Consider the following 26766-nt stretch of genomic DNA (forward strand, 5'->3'; position numbering starts at 1 on the left):
AACATCATCTGGTGGTGCCACCTCCCCACCCCCCCACCCCCCACCCCCCAAAAAATAACAAAAAGACACGAGTTCACCACTTTGTAAAATAGTCTGGGAGCTTCTCAGTGCTGAAGCAGAGAGAGTTGCTGTGTGCCTCTGTAGGTCTACTTCTAAGAATATACCCAAATTTTAAAAATGAGCATTCAAACAGAAACTTTTCCATGAATGTTCAGAGAAGAACTGTTCACACTAGTCAAAGGTATAAACAATCCCCTTTCCATACATCCTCCCAGAAACACACTACAGAAAAGATAGTTTCGCTCCGATGTCCATTGCAGCATTATTCACAATATCCAAACTATGGAAACAACCCAAGTGTCCAAGAACAGATGACTGGATAAAGAAACTATGGAACCCTACACACGATGGAATACTACTCAACAGTAAGTTAAGATGAAGATATGCAACTTTGCTACTATGTGAATGGGTCTGGAGAGTATCATGTTGAGTGAAATCAGAAGGAGAGGGAAGGACTCAGGATGAGTTCTCTCATGTGTGGGATGTAAAGAAACTTTGTAGGGGAATATCAAATGCCCAAAGAAAATAGAAATGAAGAGCAGAAGAGCTGGTCTTCAGTGGGATGCTTGGCACTGGGGCAGGGGTGAGGGGATAAGTTAGGGAAGGGGACACGAAGACATCAGGGGAGGGGGGAAATGCAGGCTGGAGGATAAGAGGGAATCTGGGGACATTGATGAAGAGTAGAGGACACTGGGACTGGAGCGATAGTACAGTGGGGAGGGCATTTGCCTTGCACCTGACCGACCCGGGTTTGATTCCCAGCATCCCATATGGTCCCCCGAGCACAGCCAGGAATAATTCTTGAGTGCAAAGCCAGGAGTAACCCCTGTGCATTGCCGGGTATGATCCCCACCCCCACCCCCCCAAAAAAAAAGAGAGAGTAGAGGACACAGGTGAAGGAATCAGTGTTGGAACATTATAGGCCTGAAACTCGACCATAAATAACTTTATAACTTTGTATAAATAAATAAGACAAAATAAAATGCGATAAACCATACAGTGAAATTTTACTTGACAGTAAAAAAGAAGTAGTGATACATGTTACAATGTACATAAACTTTGAAAACATTATGTTAAGTGAATAAGTCAATTATAAAGGAGTGCATATTGTGTGGTTTCATATATGTAAAATGTCAGAAGTGGGCAAATTTCTAGAAATTAAGAGTAGATTCATGGTCCTAGCTAATATGACAATGAAAAAAATATGGTCTTGGAAAGAAGAAATTAACTTGTCTTTGTTCACAAAAGACACGATAATCTAGGTAACAAAAATGAGAAAGAAATGAAGGGAAAAAATCTATAGGAATTGACTGCTGATCATAGAAGGGTAGAAAAATAAATTTGGGCACTAGAGAGATAGTACAGTAGGTAGGGTGCTTGCCTTGCACACAGCTGGTCTGGGTTCCTTTCGCAGCACCATGTATAGTTTCCTGAGCTCCTACAGGAGTATGCCTGAACTCTGGCAGGTTTGGCCCTCCACCCCCAAACTCCCCCCAAAAAATCACAAAAAGGCAAATTTTTTTCCTATTTTCCAGTGATGAGGGCTGGAGCGATAGCACAGCAGCAGGGCGTTTGCCTTGCGCGCAGATAGCGCGGTAGAGCCAGGTTCAATTCCTCTGCCCCTCTCGGAGAGCCCGGCAATCTACTGAGAGTATCTCGCCGCACGGCAGAGCCTGGCAAGCTCCCCGTGACGTATTCGATATGCCAGACACAGTAACAATAAGCCTCAAAATGGAGACGTTATTGGGCCCGCTCGAGCAAATCGATGAACAACGGGGAAGACCGTGACAGTGACAGTGAGTAAACTTACTTAATCACTTCTCATTAGTCATCGATTTGCTCGAGCGGGCGCCAGTAACGTCTCCATTTGTCCCTGTCGCGTGCTAGTGTAGCCCAATGGCATCTGTTTGCTCCGGGAACATGAAGGGCCTCAAACCGATCGTTCATGATCTTGACGAAGAAGTCTGACCATCTGGTAGGTGGGCGGCCACGCGGTCTTTTGACATCCCATGGAATCCAGTCGGTAACAGCTCTAGTCCAGCGGTCGTCTTTAAATCTCATTACGTGACCAGCGCATCTGATTTTCGATACCTTGGCAAATGAGACAGCGTCCCTGATTCTTGATCGTCGACGGAGGTCGGAACTCCGGATTCTTTCTCTCATTTGAGTGAAACATGATATTCCAAGCATAGCTCTTTCTATTCTTCTTTGGGAGACCCGAATAGCGTTCTCATCCTGTTTGCATAGGGCCCAGGTCTCTGAGGCATATGTTAATGCAGGAAGAACAGTGGAATCAAAGAGATGTGCCCGGAGCCGGAGGTTCTTCGTCCTCTTAGCTATTTCTTCGACGTTCTTGAAGGCGTTCCAAGCTGCTCTCTTCCTCCTGCGCAGCTCAGGTGCCAGGTCATTTGTCATGTTGACCTCTCGACCTAGGTACACATAGCTGTTGCATTCGGAGATGGTCGTTCCATTGAGAGCGAATGGGGCGTCAGGAACAAGGCTGTTTCTCATAAACATTGTCTTCGTAAGATTCAGCTGTAGTCCTACTTTTCCACACTCACGGTCAAAATCGGCCAGCATTTGTGCCGCTTGGCTGATGTTTGGTGTTATTAAAACAATGTCATCAGCAAAGCGGAGGTGGTGTATTTGACAGTGACTAAACAAAACTTTAAATTTTATTTTTTTGTTGTTGAGCCACACCCAGTGATGCTCAGGGCTTACTCCTAGTTCTGCACTCAGGGATCTTGGCGTGCTCAGGGGACCATATAGAATGCCAAAAATCAAACCCAGGATGGGCTGCATGCAAGAAAGCCCTGTCCACTGTAATATCTTTCCAACCCCTAACAATTTAAATTTAAAACACAATAACATTTACACTAGCACCCCAAATTAAATACATCTAGATATAATTGTTAGATATAATTCTAACAAAATTTGTACAAGGTCTGTGTGACACTCTAAAGATAAAAAAGAACCAGGGGCAGGAGAGAAGGTTCTGTGGGGAGGACGCTTGCTTTGCACACAGCTGACATGTGTTTGATCCCTGGCATCCCATATGGTCCCCTGAGCCCCACCAGGAATGATCCCTGAGCTCGGAGCCAAGAGTAAGCTTTGAACATAGCAAGGTGTAGCCCCCCAAACAAAAAAAAATAATTATAAAAGGAATGGATAAGTGGAGAATTGTTTCATGTTAAAGAGTAGGAAAGTCCAATATTTCTTTTTTTTTGGGGGGGGGGTCACACCTGGCGATGCACAGGAGTTACTCCTGGTTCATGCACTCAGGAATCACTCCTGGCAGTGCTCGGGGAAATCGAACCTGGGTCGGCTGCGTGCAAGGCAAACGTCCTACCCGCTGTGCTATTACTCCAGCCCTAAAAAGTTCAATATTAACAACAGGTCAAGTCTTCTGAACCTGATCTAGAGATTCAGCATAATCCCAGTTAAAACCCAAGCACAAAATTTGTAAGTCTACAACTGTACCTCATGGTGTCTCACTAATAAAAATTAAAGAGAAAGAAAGAAAGAAAGAAAGAAAGAAAGAAAGAAAGAAAGGAAGGAAGGAAGGAAGGAAGGAAGGAAGAAAGAAAGAAAGGCCCTCCCGTTGATCGTCGATTTGCTCGAGCGGGCCCAGTAACGTCTCCATTGGAGACTTTGTTGTTACTGTGTCTGGCATATCGAATACTCTAGGTAGCTTGCCGGGCTCTCCGAGAGGGGCGGAGGAATCGAACTCGGGTCGGCCAAAATTAAAACAAAATCCCAACAATCCATTTGGTTGATTGGGAAAGTGTTGGGCAACTGGTTGTAAAGTCTGTGTGGAAAGGCAAAAGATGCAGAGTAAGCAACACAATATCGAAGGAGAAGAAAAAAGTTGGAGTGCTAACACTTGACTACAAACAATAGCTGAGATTGGAGGGCTAGTTCAACTGACTGGGCACACGCTCTGCACGTGGGGGGCCTGGGCCCAAACCCTGGCACCCCGTGGTTTCCTGACACAGAGCCAGGAGTAATCCCTGAGCAATGCTGGATGTTGCCCAGAAAAATATTAGAAAATAAATAAACCACATCTGATCTTGACTTATGGTGTTGGTGAAAGAATAAGGAAAATAAATCAATAGGACAGAATAGGGGGCCCAGAAATAGTACTCCATAAATACAATCCTGGCTCTTTGACAAAAGAGCAAAGGGAATACAGAGCAGAAAACAGATTTCCCCCCCCCCAACAAATAACATAACATCCTCATGCAAATTAAACAAACAAAGTGAATCAAAGACAAAGCCATTGCGTCCTTTATGAAATCCAAACTCAGAATGAATCACAGGCCTACGTGTAAAATGTAAGCAGTGTAAAATGCCCAAATTAACACAAGAGAAAATCTAGATGACTTCGGTTTGGTGATGGCTTTTTTAGATGCAAGATCGATCGAAGAAGAGATCTGTGAAAGAAACTGATAAGCGAAGCTTTATTAAAAATTAGGTTTCTGTTTGCAAGACACCAGTACAAGAATATAAAGAGAAGGAACAGCAAGGGAGATAATTTTTCAAAAGACACGGAATAAGACTGGCATCCAAACTACACGCTGGGCTATACACCCCTATAACTCAGCAGTACAAAAATGAAATAACCCACTAAAAATAGTCAAAGACCTCAAAAGACACTTCACTGAAGAGATGCAGGTGCCAAAAAGCAGATGAAAAGATGTTCCCTGTCCTAAGTCATATTATGACAAAGTTCAAAATATTTCTCCCAAAGACGTAGAGCAATATATCCTCTTATCAGGAGTAAAAGCAAGAGTATAGCGGGTAGGACGCTTGCCTTGCAACAACCAACTCAGGTTTGAACCCCAGCACCCCATAAGGCCCCCTGAGGCCGCCAGGAGTAACCCCTGAGCACATAGACAGGAGTAAGCCCTGAGCACTGTCGTGTAGCACCCCCTCCAAAAAAGTGTTCTCATTCATTACATGTGTGGTGCTGGGGTCTCAAACCAGGGTCCCCAGCCCCTCAGCAGCCACATGCAAAGCAAGTGCCTTATGAAAATATATTTTTTAAAAAATAAAATCTACTTTTAAAATATTATTTAAAAAACATATATGCATATGTTTTGTGTTTTGGGTCACACCCAGCGATGCACAGGGGTTACTCCTGGCTCTGCACTCAGGAATTACTCCTGACAGTACTTGGGGGACCATATGGGATGCTGGAAATTGAACCCGGGTTGGCCGTGTGCAAGGCAAACGCCCTACCCACTGTACTATCACTCCAGCCCTTAAAAATATTTTTTCAATGCTAAAAAAAAAAAAACTTTAGCACCCCTTAGAAAGTGGTAACTGCTGAATTAATTTAGGAATGCCACTCAAGACAATATGCACTAGTGTACTAATTGACTTTATGAGATTAAGTGTGGGCAGTAGAATAACCCCACTCTCACCTCAGCGGAAGACTGCATCCTATTCCCAGACCTTGTGAATATTTTAGGGGACATGATAAGAGGGAAATTAAGGTTTCAGGTGGAACTGAAGTTGCTAATCAGTTGGTCTTGAAAGAGGGAGCTTATTCCAGGTTTTCACAAAGGTTCTTAGATGAGTTAGTTACATGAATCTAGGACCACAGAAGAAAGAAAGCTGCCATGTTACTGGCTTGAACATGGAAGGGGCCACGAGCCAAGGAATGTGAAGATCCTCCGGAAGTTGGAAAGTGAAAAAACTGAATTATTTTCTAGAATCTCCAGAAGAGAACCCAATCTTGTTAACATCTTGAGTTTAGTCAGTGAGACCTTTCACTTGTCTTACAGAACGGTAAACTGTTAAATCTCTGTTGTTTACCAAGTAAAGCTTGTGGTTTGTCATAAGCAATGAACACTGAGCAATGGTACATTTACCTGGTCAGCAATCACAAGGAAAGGTCCTTTGGGAGAACAAAGGGAGTTTGGGGAACATTTGTGATGGTCCTTCTAAGTATAGAGCAGTATTGTTTCAGTATTTTTTTGTTTTTGGAGGCTACAATCAAGAGGTACTCAGGGTCTACTCTTGGTTCTCTGCTTGGCGTGGGGTGTTTGTTGCTCAAGTCCTCCATATGCAGAGCATGTGCTCGTCCCATTTCTCTCTCCAGCCCCTATTTCCGTATTTAAAATAAATCATCTGAGGGCCTGAAGCTGTAGGGCCTGGAGCTATAGTACAGACGCCTGCCTTGCATGCTGCTGATCTGGGTATGAACCCAGCACCCCATATGGTCCCTTAAGTCCTCCAGGAACGACCCCTGAGTGTAGAGCCAGGAGAAAGCCCTGGGAACTGCCAGGTATATCACGATCACGACCACCCTGTTGTTCGTCGATTGCCTCGAGCAGGTGCCAGTAACGTCTTCTTCGTCCTAGCCCTGAGATTTTTTTAAAAGTGCCATATTCAAGGCTCTTTCAGGGTTAGAAGAATGAGACCCATCATTGTTACTGGTATTTGGCATATTGGGTAGACCACGGGGAGTTTGCCAGACTCTGCTGTGTGGGCATGTTACATTTGGTAGCCTGCCAGTTTGACCAAATTAGGAATGAGATGATAAGATGTCGCGCGGCCGCAAATGCGGCCGCGTGCTTCCGGGAGCTGAGTGTGATGATCTCTGGATCCTGGCCGTTGTTGGAGTTACACGGCAGTTGGTGGGTGTAACTGTCTAGTTACTGGCAGGTCCAGTCCCAAACTGTACAGGCTTGGAGATCTCAGCCCCGGTCCCACACACCTGGGTTCCTCTGTCAGTTCTTTTATGCGTGAGGCTCATCCAAGTGTGTGGAGAGTGCTCCCAGCATGGCCTTGGCTGGGCCTCGGTGGTCTTCAGCTGTTGGGCCCTGGTGGAGACAGTCAGGCATAGGGTAGGAGACTCTGCCTTGTTCTCTCCCAGGAGCTGAGTGTATATAGATATATAATAAAAAAAAAGAATCACCTGAGTGGGCAGCCAAGTTAAAAAAAAGTATTCTCTCTCTGTTTCTCTGACTCTGTCTCTCTCCCTCTCCCCCTCTCTCTGTCTCTCCCTGTCTCTCTCTCTGTCTCTATCACTGTCTCTCTCTCCCCCTCCCCCTCCTGGAGCCAGAGTGATATTACAATGGATAGGGAATTTGCCTTGGATGCAGCTGACCCAGATTTGATCTCTGGCATTCCATATGGTCCCCCAAGCACTGCTGGGAGTTAATTTCTGAGTGTAGAGCCAGGAGTAACCCCTGGGCATTGCTGGGTGCAGCTCCAACACTCCCCTCTCCATCAACTTCTTTACTACAGCTGTAATTTATATGGAGTTCAACTTTATTATCACACATGTGAGTTAGGAGCAAGGAGGTGTCACACCCAGCAGTGATGGGGTTTCTCTCACCTTGGTGCTCAAGGGAACATATGGTGCCAGGGATCAACCCAGGGATCCTGCATGCAAAGCATGTGCTTAGATACTGGTCCTGCCTCTGTGTTCTAAAACTATTTCCTTGAGTGATATTTAGCTTCACAGAGATTCAGTGTAGTTCAGAGTGCTTAAAAATAGTGGACTGGAGAGATAACTGTTTAAAAATTTAGGCTGAAGAGATAGTACAGTGGGTAGGGCATTTGCCTTGCACATAGCTGACCCAGATTCAGCCCCCGGCATCCCATGTGATTCCCTAAACCCACTAGGAGTGATCCCTGAGTACTGCCTGGGTGTGAACCCCACACCCTGCCAAAAGAAACGCTTTTCCACCCCTCCCCTCAGCATCTGGTAACACAGTTCTTCCACCTATGAACCTGACTATCCTGAGCATCAAAAGTGGTTACTCTTATAGCATTTGTATTTTAGGTAGACAGAGGATTGTGGTGCTGTGACCAATGCAGCCCATAGTACACTTCCTATACTACCTGTCTGACCCCAGGATTTATATTTTTGCGACTAGACTAACTCACTCAGCATAATGATCTTCAGTTTTATCTATGTTGTCAACTGTGCTGAAACTCCTCTCTTTTAAAGGCTGAATACTATTCCGTTGTATAGCTAGTCTCCCTTTTACTGATCCATTCATCTGTCAACAGATACTTGGGTGGCTTCCATGCTTTTGGTTTTGGGAACAATGCCGCTGTGTACTCCTGGAGTTTATGCTTTCAGTTCTGTTGGCTTTGGGCCCAGAAGTAGGATTACTGGGTCATCTGGCAATTTTATGTTTCCCCTTGTGAGAAGCTGCCAAACTGCTCCTCACAACAGCTGCAGTGTTTTATATTCTCATCAGCAGTGCGAAGGGTTTTAATTTCTGGACTCTCTTGCCAACCCTTGTTCTTTTCCATTTTTGAAGTCAGCCCTCCTCGAAGGTGTGAAGCGGTGTCTAGCTGTGATTTGGAGTTGCTCTTCCCTCGTGGCTCACGATGTTGGGCATCTCTTACACGTCCATGAAAGTCCCGCAAGGAGTGAAGACACGCCTGGTGTCAAGCACAAAACCGGGAGCTTAGATTTGCAAAGCACTTTCTCCAGTCCTTGAAGCTGTTTCTCCAGTCCCCTTTGCCCATTTTTTAAAAGTGGGGTTGTTTTCACTGTTGTTATTGAGTTTCAGGAGTTCTTTTATCTGTTCTTGGTATTCTTACCAGATCATTGATTTCCGAATGGTTTGTCCAATTCAATAAATTGTCACTGCATTCTGTTTAGAGTATCCTTTGGTGTGGAGAAGTTCTTAGCTTTGATGAAGTCCAGTTTGCCTACTTTTTTTTTCTTTTGCTGTTTAGACTTTTGTTGTGCTACTTTTTCTTTAATTATTTATTTCAAAATCATGAAAATTTTTCCTGAGAGTTCTGTAGAACCGAAGTGTAGAGCTAAGAGTTACCCCTGAGTACCACTGGGTGTGGCCCTCCAAAAATTGAATTTGGTGTCTGCTAATATTTCATTGAGGATATCTGCATGCATGGGCTGGAGCGATAGCACAGCGGGTAGGGCGTTCGCCTTACAAGCGGCCAACATGGCCGACCCGAGTTCGATTCCTCCGCCCCTCTCGGAGAGCCCGGCAAGCTACCGAGAGTATTCGATATGCCAGACACAGTAACAACAAAGTCTCCAATGGAGACGTTACTGGGCCCGCTCGAGCTCGAGCAAATGCATATTTTAAAGCCGTTAATTTTGTTTTGATTTTTATCTGGTTTTGGCATCCGAATTCTACTGAGCTCATTAATTAAGCTTATCTCACTTTGCACTAAATATAAATTATATTGAAGATTCAAACACTATGATTACATGAGAATTATCATGGGGATGAACAAATAGTTCAACATTTGCAAGACAACAATTATGATTCACCATATTAATAGAATGAAAACTAAATGATCACATAATCATCTCAATAGACCCAGAAAAAAATTGACAAATCATCCTTTCATGATTAAAAACAAAACTCTTAACAAATTGTTATAGACAGAATATACCTCATCATAACAATATAGGCCACATGGGACAAGCACACTGTCAACATAAGAGTCAATGTGAAAAATTAAAAGTTTTTCCTCCTAGACCCAGAAGGTGCCCACTCTAACTACTCTCAATCAACTTGGTGTTAGAAAGCCTACCCAGAGCTATCGGGCAAGAAAATGTAAATAAAAGAATTCCAAATAAGAAAGGAAGAAGCAGGGGCTGGAACGATGGTATAGCAGATAAGGAGCTTGCCTTGCACATGGTAGACCCCTGTTCAATCCTTGTAACCCCATACAGTCTGCTGAGCCATCAAGAGTGAACCCTGAGTACAGAAACAGGAGTAACCTCTGAGTACTACCCGGTGTGGCCCAAAATAAAAAATTTTTTAAAAAAAGAAAGGAAAATTAAATTGTCTTTGTTTGCAGGTGATACTATTTTATTATTAGACAATCCTAATAACTACACACACACACACACACACACACACACACATGTATACTGAATTGCATACCCAAAAGTTTCTAAAAAGAGAGGATTCTGTAACAATATTGAGTGACAACTATAAATTATTCTGGTGAATCCTTATCTTGTATGCCCAACACTAATGTAACATATTAATTATATTTCAGTTTTTAAAACAATTAAGGGGACCAGAGCAATAGTACAGAGGGTAGGGCATTTGCCTTGCATGTGGCCCACCCAGGTTCGATCCCCAGCATCCTAGAAGGTCCCCTGAGCGATGCCAGGAATAATTCCTAAGTGCAGAGCCAGGAGTGACCCAAAAAGCGAAAATTAAGAAGTAAAATATTGTGGAGCTCATGCCCAATTCAATCAGCCTAATCAATGGCTGAATAAACAGCAATACTCCTACATTGAAAAAAAAAAAGAAGTAAAATCACAATCACGACCATCCTGTTGTTTGTCAATTGCCTCAAGCAGGCTCCAGTAACGTCTCCTTTGTCCTAGCCCTGAGATTTTTTTTAAAAGTGCCATATTCAAGGCTCTTTCAGGGTTAGAAGAATGAGATCCATCATTGTTACTGGTATTTGGCATATTGGGTATACCACGGGGAGTTTGCCAGCTGCCGTGTGGGCAGGTTACATTCGGTAGCCTGCCAGTTTGTCCAAAGTAGGAATGAGATGATAAGATTATCATACTCAGCTCCCAGGAGAGAACAAGGCAGAGTCTCCTACCCTGTGCCTGACTGTCTCCACCAGGGCCCAACAGCTGAAGACCTCCAGGCCCCAGCCAAGGCCATGCTGGGAGCACTCTCCACACACTTGGATGAACCTCACGCATAACAAGAACTGGCAGAGGAACCCAGGTGTATGGGACCCAGGGCTGAGATCTCCAAGCCTGCACGGTTTGGGACTGGACCTGCCAGTAGCTAGACAGTTACACCCACCAACTGCCATGTAACCCCAACAACGGCCAGGATCCAGAGATTATCACACTCAGCTCCCGGAAACGCGCGACCATGATGATAAGAAGTAAAATATTTTAAAAATAATTATAATAACAACATTAAGGATCCGGATCCAGAGATATAGTACAGCAAGTAAGCCTGGCATGTGGCTGACCTGAGCTCAATTCCTGGTACCACACATGTCCCCTCCACTGCCAGAAATAATCTCAGGAGTAAACCCTGAGCATAACCTGATGTGGCCTAGAAAGCTAAACAAAGAAACAAAAACCCCACCAACTATTAGAACTAATAACCTATTCAGTTAGGTCATAGGATACAAAACAAACATACAGAAACCAGTTGGATTTCTATGTACTAACAACAAAACATGAAGAAAAAAAAAAAGAAAGAAAACAATACCATTCACAAGAGCATAAAAAAAAAAGTTTAACCAACATTGTGAAATTCAGGTGCACTAAACTCTTCAAGAATTTGATGAAAGAAATTTTAAAAATCACAAACAAATAGAATATGATCTAGATAGTAACTAACACTATAAAAGTGTCCGTACTAAGGCTGGAGCGATATTATGGTGGGAAAGACATTTAAATTGCAGGCACTGACTCAAGTTTGATCCCCAGCACCACATATGGTTCTCTGAGCCTGACAGTATTGATCCCTGAATGCAGAGCCAGAGGTAAGCCCTGAGAGCACTATTCGGTATGATCAAAAGAAGAAGAAGAAAGAACAAAGAATGAAGAACAAAGAAGAAGAAGGACAACAAGAACAAGAAGAAGAACAAGAAGAACAACAAGAACAAGAACAAGAAGAACAAGAAGAAACTAAAAAGTGGGCCAGAGCATTGCTGGCTGTGACCCTAAATACATACATACATACATACATACATGCATGCATGCATACATACATACATACAAAGCTAAACAATCAAAGTGTCCAAACTAATCAAACCCATATATAGATTCAATGCAATTCTTATAAAAATTTCAATAGCATTTTTCACACACACAAATTTTTTTTTGTTTTTTGTTTTTTGTTTTTTTGCTTTTTGGGTCACACCCGGCGATGCACAGGAGTTACTCCTGGTTCATGCACTCAGGAATTACTCCTGGCAGTGCTCGGGAGACCATATGGGATGCTGGGAATCGAACCTAGGCTGGCTGCATGCAAGGCAAATGCCCTACCCACTGTGCTATTGCTCCAGCCCCAGCACACAAAATTTTAATCCTAAATTTCTGTGGAACCAACTCCAAATAACTAAAGCAAACTGTAAATAGAAAGCATCATTCAAACAAAGCTGAACTCATAACATTGCTTCCTGATTTCAAACTAGAAAAAGCCAGTATGTGTCTTGCATAAAGAGTTTGGGCCTGAAATGATAGTACTTCAGGGTAGGGCACTTGCTTTGCATGCAGTCGACTCGGGTTCAATCCTCATCATCCCAAGCACTGCCAGGAGAGATTCCTGAGTGTAGAGCCAGGAGTAACCCCTGAGAATCACTGGGTGTAGCACGAGAGAGGGGGGAGGAGAGAGAGGGAGAGAGAGGATGAGGAGGAGGAAGAGGAGCAGGAGGAGGAAGAGGAGGAGGAGCAGGATGAGGAGGAAGGGGGGGGAGAGAGAGAGAGAGAGAGAGAGAGAGAGAGAGAGAGAGAGAGAGGAGACAACCAATAAGAGAGAGGAGACAACCAATGTTGCCTGGGATGTGGTATATAAGCCTCTTTCACTGTTGGAAGAAATGTCATCTGGTTCAGCTTTTGTGGAAAACACATGGAGATTTAGTGTTTTTTTTTAATTCACTAAGAACAGAGATTCCTTATGAGCTTATAAATTCCTTTTAAAGTAGGTCCCCGCCGAACACGATGACCACTCAATACCTCTATTGCAAACTACAAGACCCTGAAGGAAAGAGTGAGCAAAAGGAAATGCCCTGCCACAGAGGCAGGGTGGGGTGGGGGGGATAGGGTGTGAGGGTGGGAGGGCTACTAGGATCATTGGTGGTAGAGAATGGGCACTGGTGGAGGGATGGGTACTCAATCATTGTGTAACTGAAACCCAAGCACAAAAGTTTGTAAGTCTACAACTGTACCTCATGGTGTTTCACTAATAAAAATAAATAACTAAATAAAATAAAGTAGATCCCTGGCCATATGCTCACTGGGTGTGCATCGAGGGACCAGGAAGTCATGTGACACCAGCCTCTGGATCACCAGCTGACCATAAAGCAATAAATGCTCTAAGGTTCTGTGCAGCTAGGAACAGACTGAGTCCCACGGTCACCTTCGAAGGACCTGAATCCACCAACCCCAGGTAGCGCCCTCCCGGGGGGTGGCCTGGCCAGGCTGGTCCATAGACTAACCACTCAGGGAGTCAGTCAGTGGACTAGCATACCACAAAGTTGTGGAACTGTCCTTTGGGACCGAGCCACTCTTACCTTGGAAGCCGACAGCACCCACCTCTTGTCATTGCTAATGGCCACATCCATCACCCAGTCATTATGACCCTAAAGAAAAGAGCAGAGAGTTCCAGAAGGGGGGAAATCTTTGTCAGAACAACACAGAGCACACCACAATGCCACTTAGCCATATGGGTAAGGAATGGCCTCTCTGGTTTCCCCCCTCAGCAGTTCAAACAGAAACCAAAATGCTCGGTTTCCTCATGCACTAGTGTACCATGACTCTGCCTGTGTCTTTATTTTATTTATTTGTGGAGCGATAGCACAGCGGTAGGGCGTTTGCCTTGCACGCGGCCAACATGGCCGACCCGAGTTCGATTCCTCTGCCCCTCTCGGAGAGCCCGGCAAGCTACTGAGAGTATCTCGCCCGCATGGCAGAGCCTGGCAAACTCCCCGTGATGTATCCAATATGCCAAACACAGTAACAACAAAGCCTCCAATGGAGACGTTACTGGGCCCGCTCGAGCAAATCGATGATCAACGGGAGGGCCTTTACTTTATTTATTTATTTAATTTTGCTTTTTGGGTTACATCATTGATGCACAGGGGTTACTCCTGGCTCTGCAGTCAGGAATTACTCCTCGTGGTGCTTGGGGAAACATATGGGATGCTGGAAATCGAACCCAGGTCAGCCACACGCAAGGCAAATGCCCTACCCACCGTACTATTGCTCCAGCCCCTCTACCTGTGTCTTGAAAAACAATACTGCGTGTTCAGCAGCATGGGGTGGGTGCAGGAGTGGGGATTTTCTCGGCTAGTTCCAGAGTAACTCTAACAGGTTCTTTTTTTCTAAGACACCATATTCAGGGATAGAGAGACAAGGTAGAATAGGGCTTAAAGCACTTGTTTGGCATGTGGCTGACCCTGATTCAATACCCAACACTGTATAGGGTTCTCCCCTAAGCACTGACAGGAATGAGCCCTGAACACCACCAGGTATGCCCACCGTCCAAAAAATATAAAAGTAAACTAAGTAATGCCACACAGAGGTCCTTTTAGTAAGGGAACTTCTGGCTTCAAGCAACCCATAAATCTCCCTACTGTGATTTAAGTGAAGGAGGAGGGTTTTCCAGGGGCTCACAGAGAAGAGATGCCACGGCTGGTTCAGATACTTAAGGATGTCTACATCTTTCTCAGCCTTTTATGGAAAGAGGTAGGAATGAGGGGACATAAAGTCTGATAAGAGGGCGGGGAGACAGGAAAAGCTTACACTGCTGTGCATAAATAATGGGCAGGCACTGGAGGATGAAAAACAGAAAAGGAGAAAAAGGGAGAGAGAATAACCTGATGGAGGTAAAGGAACTTTTATGTATTTTATTTATTTATCGCTGGTTTGGGCGTCATACCCAGGAGTGCTCAGGACTTACTCATGGCTCTGCGCTCAGAGATCACTCCTGGTGGGCTTGGGGAACCGTCGGGGAGGCCAGGGATAGAACCTGAGTCAGCTACAAGTGCAAAGTAAGCACACAACCTACTGTACTAACACTCTGGCCCCACAAAGTGACTTTGAAACATAGGGAGGTGGAACCTTCAGCTTGAAGCTGTTTTATCCCTTTATTTTCTCAGTCTTTGAAGCAGAGGGTTCAGAAAGACCATTACATGGAATCTTAGTGTCACCAGGCATCAATCACAGTTACATGGGTCACCAGGAATCAATCACAGTCACAAATGGGTCACTGGAACAGGGAGAGCACCTCATAGATACCACCACTCACCGCCAAGGGTGACCTTGAGCCCATGGTTGCAAAGTTGCCGCAAGTGGGGGGGAGGGAGTGCAGTTAGGACAGAGAAGGGACCACTATGACCGTGAGGGTTGGAAATGACCACTCTGGACAAGGACTGAGTGCTGAGAGGAGGCAAAGGGATATAGATGATAAACTTTGGTATTGCAAACCATAAAACCCAAAGGAGGGGGATGAGAGAGAGAAGGAGGGAGAGAGAGAGAGGAAGAAGAAAAGTGTCTGTACAGAGACAGACTGGGGTGTGTGGTGAGAGAGAAAACTGGGAACATCGGTGGTGGGAAATGTACTCTTGGTGGAGGGATGGGTGTTGGAACATTGTATAACTGAAACCCAATCATGAACAGCTTGTAACTGTGTATCTCATGGTTATTCAACTAAAAGAAGAATAAAATAAAATAAAACAGGTAGAAATATGATTTAATCGTGCAAAAAAAAGAGAAGAAAAATAAAAGGTGACTGTGCACCCCCAAGACCATGGAATATGCAGAAGTCTTGGGGGTATGGGAAGCTGGTAGAGGACACTGAAGTAGCCAGACCTGAAACGCCTATCCTCTAAGCCCTGGCTATGTGGGCTCAACTTCCATAGAGTCAAGTCTCTGTGGCTTGTAGCCGGGAGCCCTGAGTTGACTCCCAAAGCTTTCTGCGCATGCCTCACTAAGGCATTGGCCCTGGGGGATCAGACCGGAAGTTCTGAGACACTCACTTCCAGGTTTTGCATCTTTGACTCTCCGTGTGGCTGAAATAAAATGTCCTTCCCCCAAATATTCATATACTCAGTCTCTCACTGCTATTCTGCCCCACCCATTTTGGCAGCTCCTCGTGATCTCTATCATGTGTCTCTGTTTCGCTCTTCACTGTCACCCAGCTGCTTGGAGCACTCTTTCTGTCCTTCCCCACAGAGGCAAGGGGACACGTTCTTTCTCACCCATTGCTTTACACCCAGCCCCCCAGCTCCCAACATGAACCGAGTAAGGGACAAGTCTCAGATCCTTTGTCTGATGCCGACATTGATACCTTCAGTGAGAGCTTCCGGTAGCTTTCTCCTACATCCCAAATAGCCACGGTCTTGTCAAACCCTCCAGATACGAGAAAAGAGGCTGCAACACAGAAAAGAGAGTCTCAAGTGGGGGTGGGGTGAAGATGGCGTGAAGCATTTGTGAGGTGCCGTGAGTGGTTCACACCGAGCACACTCAAACCCCATCCTGGTATCTCTCAACGATCCCCAGCCAATTCATGTCCCTTCTTTTATTCATGGTAACTGGTCTACCAAGTAATCACAAACACTGAATTAGCAGATACTGGACAACTTCCCAGAGAGTTCCCGAGGATTCTGGATAACACATAAAACACATAACCTTGTTTTCTGTTTGCTAAGACACACCATGTTTGATACAGGTAGAGAGAACAGCTAATTTTCTCATTAACTGTGAATTCACAGTCATTCACCCTGTAATCTGTGCTGAACAAAGCTTATCTAATTTGTGTTTTCTCTTTAAAGCACACTGAAGACTTCTTGTGCTTAGGTACATCCAATATCACTTTAATAGTATGCTGAGGTTTCAAAGAAGAAAAAGAGGAGGAAGGAGAAAGGAAGAGGAGGAGGAGGAGGAGGAGGAGGAAGAAGAAGGAGAAGAAGAAGAAGAAGAAGGAGAAGGAGAAGGAGAAGGAGAAGAAGGAGAAGGAGAAGGAGAAGGAGGAGAAGAGGAGGAGGAGGAGGAGGAAGAGGAGGAGGAGGAGGAGGAGGAGGAAGAAGAAGAAGAAGAAGAAGGAGGAGGAGGAGGAGGAGGAGGATAAGGAGAAGAAGAAGAGATGATGAAGATGATGATGAAGGTGATGAAGGTAAACAGAAAGTCATAATTTTTCACTGCATTCCACCTTATTCTGTGTGCCTTCCTATTGACTTCTAAAAGAGTCACAAGTACTAATTTCAGGACTACAAATGCATTTTACCTATCAGGTGAATTTGCAAACATGGCTTCAGCAAAGAGTAATGACCAACTGCATGCAACTCTGAAACTATTCCGTCAAGAACAGACACTGTCATGTCCCCTCCATGAAGGGTATGACACAGTGAGGCAGCTTCTGAAGGAGGAAAGTTGTGTAGAAATGCCAGACACACCCTGATGGTAAAGGTAAAGGTAAAGGTCCTCCCGTTGATCGTCGATTTGCTCGAGCGGGCCCAGTAACGTCTCCATTGGAGACTTTGTTGTTACTGTGTTTGGCATATCCAATACTCTCGGTAGCTTGCCAGGCTCTCCGATGGGTATATATATATATATATATATATATATATATATACTGGGTGCCCCCACCACAAACACACAAAGTGAGCCACAATCCCTATTAGGATGGGGAAATAAAACATTTACTCCCAGGTGTCAGGTGATGTCACTTTCCTCATAGGGCTAGCAACCTGGGGGCAGAGTCCTGTCATCGCTATGCTCATATCCAGGCCTATGAATTTGAAAACCAGATTTCTCCCCACCCCAATTTTCCCAGTGGGAAATACCCCTCACCTAGTCTGTCCCTCTGTCTCAGGAAATATGACCTGACCTCTAATGGTGAGATTGGGGAGAATGGGTAAGTCCCCAGACTGCTAATCAGAATCTTTCAGCCCTGCCAAGGTGATTGGGTCAGAGATGGGCACATGACCCAGACTGAGCCAATGGGAGTTTTCCCTGAGACTTGTGCTGGCCCTTTGGAAAAAAGGCTTTATTATTATTATTATTATTATTATTATTATTATTGAATCACCTTGAGCTACAGTTACAAAGCCTTCATGTTTGAGTTTCAGTCATACACTGAGTGAACACCCATCCCTCCACCTTTATACATTTTCCACCACCAATGTCCCCCATTTCCCTCCCCCACTCCCATCCCACCCCTCCCTCTGCCTCTATGACAGACAATTTCCTTCTTACTCTCGCTCTACTTTTGGGCATTATGATTTGCAATACAGATAATGAGAGGTCATCACGTTTGGTCCTTTATCTACTTTCAGCACATATCTCCCATCCCAAGCAATTTCTCCAACCATCATTAGTGATCCCTTCTCTATTCCAGCTGCTTCTCCTCCAGCTCATAAGGCAGGCTTTCAACCGTGGAGCAATCTTCCTGGCTCTTGTCTCTACTGTCCTTGGGTGTTAGTCTCATGTTATGATATTTTATATTCCACAAATGAGTGCAGTGGAATTCTATGTCTGTCCCTCAAGGAGGCTCTTTCTTTCTTTAGGATGCCAGAACCACTGCTGGCGAGAGCCACCAGAGCCATCGTTGCCTCTAAAAGCCAACACAAGAGAGTAGCTGGGTTGACAGCACCATTTCAGTGTCTGTCTGGACCCAGCCACCAGATCATGTGAGACCAATTTTGTACTTTCCTGGTATAGGAATTAAGCATTCCTTTTGTTGTTTTGGCCACTTGAGCTTCTGTCCCTTGTAAACGTGTGCTTAAAACTCTGCCCCTTAGCATGTGTATGCGTGCATTTGCAGGCGTGTGTGTGTGTGTGTGTGTGTGTGTGTGTTAGAAAAACACATCCAATCCTGCTCTTGGAACCGTTGCAAACCCCATTCTCCTGATTCCAAGGAAGCATGAGGATCTCTGCCCCAGCACAACCACAGGTACCTCTACCTGCTGTTACTCACTGTCTCTGCTAAACTGGCAGGAGCTCACAGAACCTTCATGGCCCCTCATCAGAGTCACACAAGCACCGTGGTTTCGAAATTCCCCAGTATGGACATTCCACATTTTTAAAGTTTTATCCCAAGAGCTTGTACACAGGAAATGGCCACTGGAGGTGAAACAGCAGTTTGAGATCGCGTTGATATGTGCCCTGAAACACAGGAGGAAAGTGGGCACATCAGCACTGTGTGCCTACTTTCTGCTGGGGTGGGGGGCGGTGCAGAGTAAGGGCTTTGAAGCAGACAATCCCCGCCGCCCCTCCCCCCGAGGAGCTCTAAAGGATAGAATTCCTTTGGTCACTGTGTCCCATTGTCCAGTTGGACTTGCTCCGACTCCAGCATGCTATTCTATTCTCTCGGTCGTGCACCATGCACAACACAAGCAGAGGAGGCTTTGTGGTCAGGGGCCAGCAGTGTCCCATGGGGTGCTTCACAGCACCCACTAAATACAGGTATCCCCAGTCCCTATTGTGACACACAATAATGTCCTGACATTGTCAAATGCCCACCAGGGAACAGAATTGCTAACTGGGAACCCTCACTGTTCCAAGGTTCCTGAGAAAAAGGAGCAGCTGGAAAAGATGCCGGTTATGGTCCATAATTCCCACCTCTCAGGGTGGTGCTGGACCCGCTTCCAAGCCCTCTTGCCTCCTCCTTCCCCACCCAGACCTGAGGCTCTACTCACTAGCACTCACCCACCCATCTTCTCTTTCCTCATCTTTCCTCTCTCCCCTCATCTGTCTTCAGTGCCATGAAGGCATATTTTCATGTAGCACTGTAGCACTGTCCTCCTGTTGTTCATCGATTTGCTCAAGCGGGCACCAGTAACATCTCCATTGTGAGACTTATTATTATTATTTTTGGCATATCGAATATGCCAAGGGGAGCTTGCCAGGCTCTGCCATGTGGGTGGGATACTCTCGGTAGCTTGCCGGGCTCTCCAAGAGGGGCAGAGGCATCAAACCCAGCTCAGCTGGCTGCACACAAGCACAGCGGTAGGGCGTTTGCCTTGCACGCAGTCAGCCCAGCCGAGCCAGCAACCAACGTTAGAAGGAAATATTATATTATTTTGGTTCTGCTTTGGGGCAGGAATTTCGGTTTGGGATGGAAACACCAGAAATATGGCGGTGAGGAAAGTGTAATGGTGGTGGGATTGGTGTTTGAATATTAACTGCAATCAAATACTGTGAACTACTTTATAAAATTTTAAAAAAACATTTAAAAGAAAGAGAATTTAGAAAGGAATAAGCAAATGAAAATGTTAGAACACGGAAGTTTAATAACCTACATTTAAAGCTAATTTGAGGAGTAGGAGGGATGATGCAGGAGTTTAAGTACTTACTGCATGTGCAGCTGACTCCAGTTCCATCCCCAACATCACATGACCCACAGAGCTATGTTGGGTACAGCCTCGGAGGCTCTAGCATAGTCCAGAATTTCTAGAAGGGGCCCTTGCGCCTCCTGCGCCCTGCTTGGGGAATCCCCTCCAAATTCCAATTTTTTTAAAGGTATATTTTCAAGAACTAAAAGGACTTGGGAGAAGAAAGGAAGGCACAGCTTCTCTATTGGAGAAAACGAATTTGAATAACAGGATTTCTCACCAGAAAACCAGAAGGAAAAGACTGCCCATGCAGCAAATATATCCTTCAGGACAGAAGGAAAAACCAAGACATTTTCCAATGAAGGCAAGTGAAGAGAAGTTGCCTGAGGATCTACCCTAAAGAATAGCTAGAGGAAGCTCAAGTGGCAGTGTACACTTCTAGCATGTGCAAGGCCCTGAGTTCGATCAGTCCCCTGTATTGCATGACACATACCTCCCTCCAACACCACTGAGAAATAATTCCAAAATAGTTTTAACCTGAGGATCACTGAGTATGACTCTAGTGACCCCCAACACCCCTGAGCAGGGCAGGGACATATCGCTGGACCCAAACATCTAAACTTTAGGCCCGGCATTTCCCAGATAGTATTGCCAAGAGTGGCCCACCTTGAGCACTGTTGGGAAAGCCCTAGAAAAAAAAAGAATTAAGACAATCAGGGAAAGGCAGGGAGATGACCCAAAGGGCAGGAGAGCAGGCTATGTGGGCAGGAGCCCCAGGTTTGGTCTTGGCACTGCTTGGTCCCCTGAGCATGGCCTGTGTGGCCCTTAACCAAACCAACAAACAAAACAAGAGAACAGAGAGGAGCGGAGAGGAGGCCCTCGGTGGCTCGACTTGTGCAGAGCATGCACGAGACCTGGGTTCAATCCCTTGCACTGTGGGGTAGGAAGACTGAAGGAACAGAGAAATAGCCCAAGGGATGGATTACACACCCTGTGGGCTCATCCCCTGTACCGCATGGTCCCAGGGTGACCACCAGGCTCAGAGAGCTCCGTGTTACCACATCCCCCAAACCTGGCCGAGTCTCTCTGGAAGTGCCCCCTGGCACCGGAAATGAGACTGCTACAGAAACAGTGCTCTTTAAAACAGCAGGGGCCAGAGCGATAGTATAGTGGGTAGGGTGTTTGCCTTGCACAAGGTTGACCCGGGTTCAATCCCTGGCATCCCATATGGTCTCCCAAGCACTGCCAGGAGTAATTCCTGAATGCAGAGCCAGGAATAATCCCTGAGCATTGCTGGGAGTGACCCAAAAAGAAAAAGAAAAAAGAAATCAACAGCAGCGCATTACATCAAGTGGTGGGGTGGGGGGTTTTCTGGGTGTAGGTCCCACACGTTACCTCAGAGGCCACGCCCTTTTCTAAAGCACTGAGACATCTTGCCTCTCTGGTTTTGCTGTAAGTGACATTTCCAGTCAGGGGGAAAGACAACAACACCCCACATTACTTCGAGTCCATCAAAAGACGGTGGCTGAGTACCCTGCTTTGCAAAAGAATGAAACGAGGGAACTGGAGAGACACACACACACAAGGGGTAAAGCACTTGCCCTGCACGCAGCTGACCGGGGTTCCAACCTTGACCCGCATATGGACCCCGAGCCCCACCAGGAGTGATCCCTGAGCACTGTCAGATTTGGCCCCCAAACAAAAGTGTGAATGAGGACTCATGCCCACAGCTGGCGCAGCCACCAGAAGTAGCACTGAGGCGCAGGGCAGAGGGGACATCCCCGGGCCCCTGGGAGTCACTCGGTGGCAGAGTATCTTCTGAGCACCCCCAAGTGTGCTAAACCCCGACTGCTGCTCACTCAGCCCTCAGGTGTGCAGGTGTGGAAATGGAGGCCTTGAGGCCGGCACCTGCGTCCTGATCCCCCAGATGCTGGCCAGACTCCCAGCAGCTCATCCAGGGGCCTCGCTGAGCCCAGGAGGCAGGGGACACATACACAGCACATTCATGCTTCAGTGGCCATCTGCCAGGTGAGTTGCGCATATCCTGGTTGGAGAGGCACCTCATATGACATGCCCATGAGGGCATTCACAGGGAGCGGGGCACTGGGCACCCTGTTTTCCAAGGGGGTGGGGCTCATGCAGAAACTGCGGCCCAGCCCGGCCATCCCCCTCCTTGCCCATCTCCTTCTCCAGTCCCTTGAAGCACCCACAGCGGAGTCGGAGATGCCCCTCTAGGACAGAACTCCCCAAACGAAGGGGTGCAGCCAAAACCAGCAGGGCAAGCAGGGAGGCCCGGCCACGCCTACTGAAAATGCTGGGGTCCTCCTCGCCTGTTTATGGTGAGCACTGTGGTCTGAGACGAAAGATCCCAGATCTTGATGGTCCTGTCCAGCGAGACCGTCGCCACCCTCTGGCTGTCCGGGTCAAAGCAGCATGCCGTGATGAACCGGTGGTAGTTATCTGCGTGTGACATGGGGGAGGTGACTTATTACCTGGTGGTCCCCAATCTGGGCCACAGCACCGGAGGCAATGCTGGGGTCCCAGGAGGGCTGCCCCCCTGTCCTGAGTGCCTGTCTGTGGGCTATGAAGGGACACCCCCCGAGCATGAATGCATATACCCGGTGTGAAAGGAGTATCCCCCTCCCATGCCAGGGGCAAGGAAGAGCACCCCAGGGAGGAGAGACCGAGTGATCTGGAGGCCTGGAGCAGCGGCCAGAGAGAGGCATGTGGTGGGACTGGGGCAGAGGGGGAGGCCAGTAGGTTGCTCAGGGAAACGGTCATGGGGCCAGCATGTGCCATGTGGTTCCGAGGGGCCTGAAATAAACATCACACACACACACACACACACACACACACACACACACACACACAGAAGAATAAACATCTTACACAAACACACTGAAATGAACCTCTCGCTTGCATGAATAAATCTGTCACACACATATGAACAAATATCTCACACCACACACACAAATAAACATCTCACTCTCTCATCCACACATGAATAAACATCTCTCACACATACACACATACTGGAATAACCTCCCCCACCCCCCACCCCTCTCCCTCTCTTTCCCCCTCTCCCCCACCTCTGTCTTTCTCTTTCTCTCTCTCTGTCGCTCTCTCTCACGCACACACAGGAATAAACATCTCACACACACACACACGTGCGCGAAATAAACCTCTCTCACACCGATGAACAAATATCTTACACACAAATATCTCACACATGAACATCTCACACATTGAATAAGCATGTTACACACACTCATGAGTAAACACCTCACACACAAGAATAAAAATCACACACTGCATAACCTCCCCCATCTCTCCCTCCCTGTCCCTCTCTTTCCCTCTTCTCTCTCTCTCTCTCTCTCTCTCTCTCTCTCTCTCTCTCTCTCTCTCTCTTTCTCTCTCTCTCTCTCACACACACACACACACAGGGTTCATGAAAGCACCCAGGAGCATGTTAACAATAGGTGGCCCAGGGAAGACGTGGTCAACCGTCTCACTTTGCACACTTACCAACATATTTTTTACAATGATTGTGTGATTTTATTTTTTCACTATTTTTTTCAGACGTGTAATTGTAGGAATAATACAAAGAGATTCTCTATGTCCCTATCCAGAGTAGCATCTTGTGGGAATATCACAGAAAACTAATTTGTTTTTCAGTGTACATCATGCTATCCCTGTTAATCTTTGATACTTGTTTCTAGCATGGTCATAAAATAATATTGCTAATCATCAGTTTGTGTAAATTAAAGACATAAACATACTTTGTGTGCATTATTAATATTCATCATCATAATTACTTTTACATTTAAAAAATACAGATGAAGGGGTAAGAGCAATAGTACAGTGGGGAGGGCATTTGCCTTGTACATGGTCAACCCAGGATCAATCCCTGGCATCCCATATGGTCCCCTGAGACTACCAGGAGTGATCCCTGAGCGCAGAGCCAGGAGTAAGCCCTGAGCACTGCCAAGTATGCCCCTCACTGCAAAAAATAAAAAATAAAACATAGATGAAAAAGATAAGCAAGCTGGGTGCCCCTTAGTAAATAAGGTTGGACCTGAATATTGTTTCTTTATTTTCTTTTGTGTGTGGGAAGGCAGGGAGGGGGGCGCCTACATCCTAGTGGCACTCAGGGACTCCCCCAGACTCTGTGCTCAGGGGTCTCTCCTGGTGCATCTGGGTCAGTTGTCCCAAGGTGAGTGCCTTAACCCTCCAGTCTTTATTTCACCCATTAGTCTCAGCTGATGAAGATCAGTCTCAGTATTAACTGCTGTTGTTTATAAATCCACCTCCCGCCTTTAAGGATGTGGTTCACCCATCACAGCTTCCCAAAATATAGCAAGTGAAAGTCACTGTAGATGCTAGGAGGCATCTACCTAAGCTGGATCCCTCGCACTGCACTTGGTCCCTTGAGCATTAGCAGGAATAACCCCTGACCACGAGCTAAGAATAAGCCCTGAGCACTGCCAGGTGTAACTCAAAAACAAACAACAAAAAAGAGCCACACCAGAGGAGTGGTCCACAGTTGGAAGCTTACCACAAGTGTGTGGTGGGGGGCGGGGGGTGCAGATGGGTAGTTAGGATCGAGAAGGGACCACTACGACAACAATAGTTGGAATTAATCACTCTGAACAAGAACTGAGTGTTGAAAGGAGGTCCTCCCGTTGTTCATCGATTTGCTCGAGCGGGCCCAGTAATGTCTCCATTGTGAGACTTCTTGTTACTGTGTTTGGCATATTGAATACTCTTGGTAGCTTGCCAGGATCTCTGAGAGGGGCGGAGGAATCAAACCCGGCTTGGCCGGGCTGGCTGCGTGCAAGGCAAACGCCCTACCACTGTGCTATCACTCCAGCCATTGAAAGGAGGTAAGGTAAAGGTAAGGTAAAGGCCCTCCCGTTGATCGTCGATTTGCTCGAGCGGGCCCAGTAACGTCTCCATTGGAGACTTTGTTGTTACTGTGTCTGGCATATCGAATACTCTCAGTAGCTTGCCGGGCTCTCCGAGAGGGGCGGAGGAATCGAACTCGGGTCGGCCATGTTGGCCGCTTGTAAGGCGAATGCCCTACCGCTGTGCTATCGAGGTAAAAGAGACAAATATGATAACATTTTAGTACCTGTAGTGTAAAGCATAATGCCCAAAAGTGTGTGTGTGTGTGTGTGTGTGTGTGTGAGAGAGAGAGAGAGAGAGAAAAAGAGAGAGAGAGAGAGAGAGAGAGAGAGAGAGAGAGAGAGAGAGAGAGAGATCCTGCCATAGAGGCTGGCAGGAGGGAAACTGGAGACGTTCGTGGTGGGAAATGTACGCTGGTGAAGGGACGGGTGTTGGAACATTATATGACTGAAACCCAATCATGAGCAACTTTGAACTGTGTATCCCACAGTGATTCAATTTTTTTAAAAGTAATTTTTAATTAAAAAAAATGGCACAGTCTACTACATAACAAGCTGCTGCTCCCTGGTGACAGAACAGCTGGGGGTGGAAGCAACTCACCTTTGAGACAGAACAGCACGGTGCCACAGTCTGCATTTAATATGTAGATCCCGTGATTCATATCCAAGGCTGAGACTACGTATTTTCCATCAGGAGAAAGTTTACAAGAGACTATGAAGGTCTCGTGGTTTCTGCTCCACTGAAAGGGGCAGGGAACACAATCAAAAGACTGGCTTCTGGCTAGTCCGATCCTCTAGACCTTTCTGTGTTGGCAGAAATATTTCCTCCGTGCACAGCCCAATCACTGACCATGTGAGGCCAACGAGCACTCGTGATGGGCTCATGCAGAGAAGAAATTAGATGTTTGATTCATTTTCATCGGTTTAACTCGTTCAAGATGCCGCTCTGCTTAACGTTCTTTGATTTAAAGAAGGCCTTTGATTCTGTTGAGACGGAAGCGGTCATTGAAGCCCTAGCCAATCAGGGCATTCAAGCCCAATACATCAGGATCCTCCGTGAGCTGTATTGCGGATTCACTACCAGGATCTCACCATTCTACAAAGAAGTGATCGTTGATGTCAAGAGAGGGGTGCGGCAGGGTTATACCATTTCACCGAAACTCTTCAGTGCCACCCTCGAGAACATCATGCGACGACTGGAATGGGAAGGAATGGGAGTGAAGATAGATGGTCGGCAACTACACCACCTCCGCTTTGCTGATGACATTGTTTTAATAACACCAAACATCAGCCAAGCGGCACAAATGCTGGCCGACTTTGACCGTGAGTGTGGAAAGGTAGGACTACAGCTGAATCTTACGAAGACAATGTTTATGAGAAACAGCCTTGTTCCTGACGCCCCATTCGCTCTCAATGGAACGACCATCTCCGAATGCAACAGCTATGTGTACCTAGGTCGAGAGGTCAACATGAGAAATGACCTGGCACCCGAGCTGCGCAGGAGGAAGAGAGCGGCTTGGAACGCCTTCAAGAACGTCGAAGGAATAGCTAAGAGGACGAAGAACCTCCGGCTCCGGGCACATCTCTTTGATTCCACTGTTCTTCCTGCATTAACATATGCCTCAGAGACCTGGGCCCTACGCAAACAAGATGAGAACGCCATTCAGGTCTCCCAAAGAAGAATAGAAAGAGCTATGCTTGGAATATCACGTTTCACTCAAATGAGAGAACGAATCCGGAGTTCTGACATCCGTCGACGATCAAGGATCAGGGACGCTGTCTCATTTGCCAAGGTGTCGAA

General features: G+C 46.3%; 1 protein-coding gene across 1 annotated transcript in view; it reads right to left on the reverse strand.

The window, feature by feature from the left end:
- WDR88 (WD repeat domain 88) overlaps positions 1-26766 on the reverse strand; it is a 57201-nt gene that overhangs the window by 7299 nt on the left and 23136 nt on the right. The window contains exons 5-9 of the mRNA XM_056136100.1: positions 25567-25705; positions 22392-22521; positions 18705-18892; positions 16077-16159; positions 13300-13368 (exon numbers count right to left, since the gene is read on the reverse strand). Coding sequence (XP_055992075.1) covers positions 13300-13368; positions 16077-16159; positions 18705-18892; positions 22392-22521; positions 25567-25705 — 609 coding nt within the window. The remainder of the gene's footprint in view (positions 1-13299; positions 13369-16076; positions 16160-18704; positions 18893-22391; positions 22522-25566; positions 25706-26766) is intronic.

Source organism: Sorex fumeus, unplaced genomic scaffold, assembly GCF_029834395.1.
Source record: "Sorex fumeus unplaced genomic scaffold, SorFum_2.1 ptg000122l, whole genome shotgun sequence".
NCBI classification, from domain to species: Eukaryota; Metazoa; Chordata; class Mammalia; order Eulipotyphla; family Soricidae; genus Sorex; species Sorex fumeus.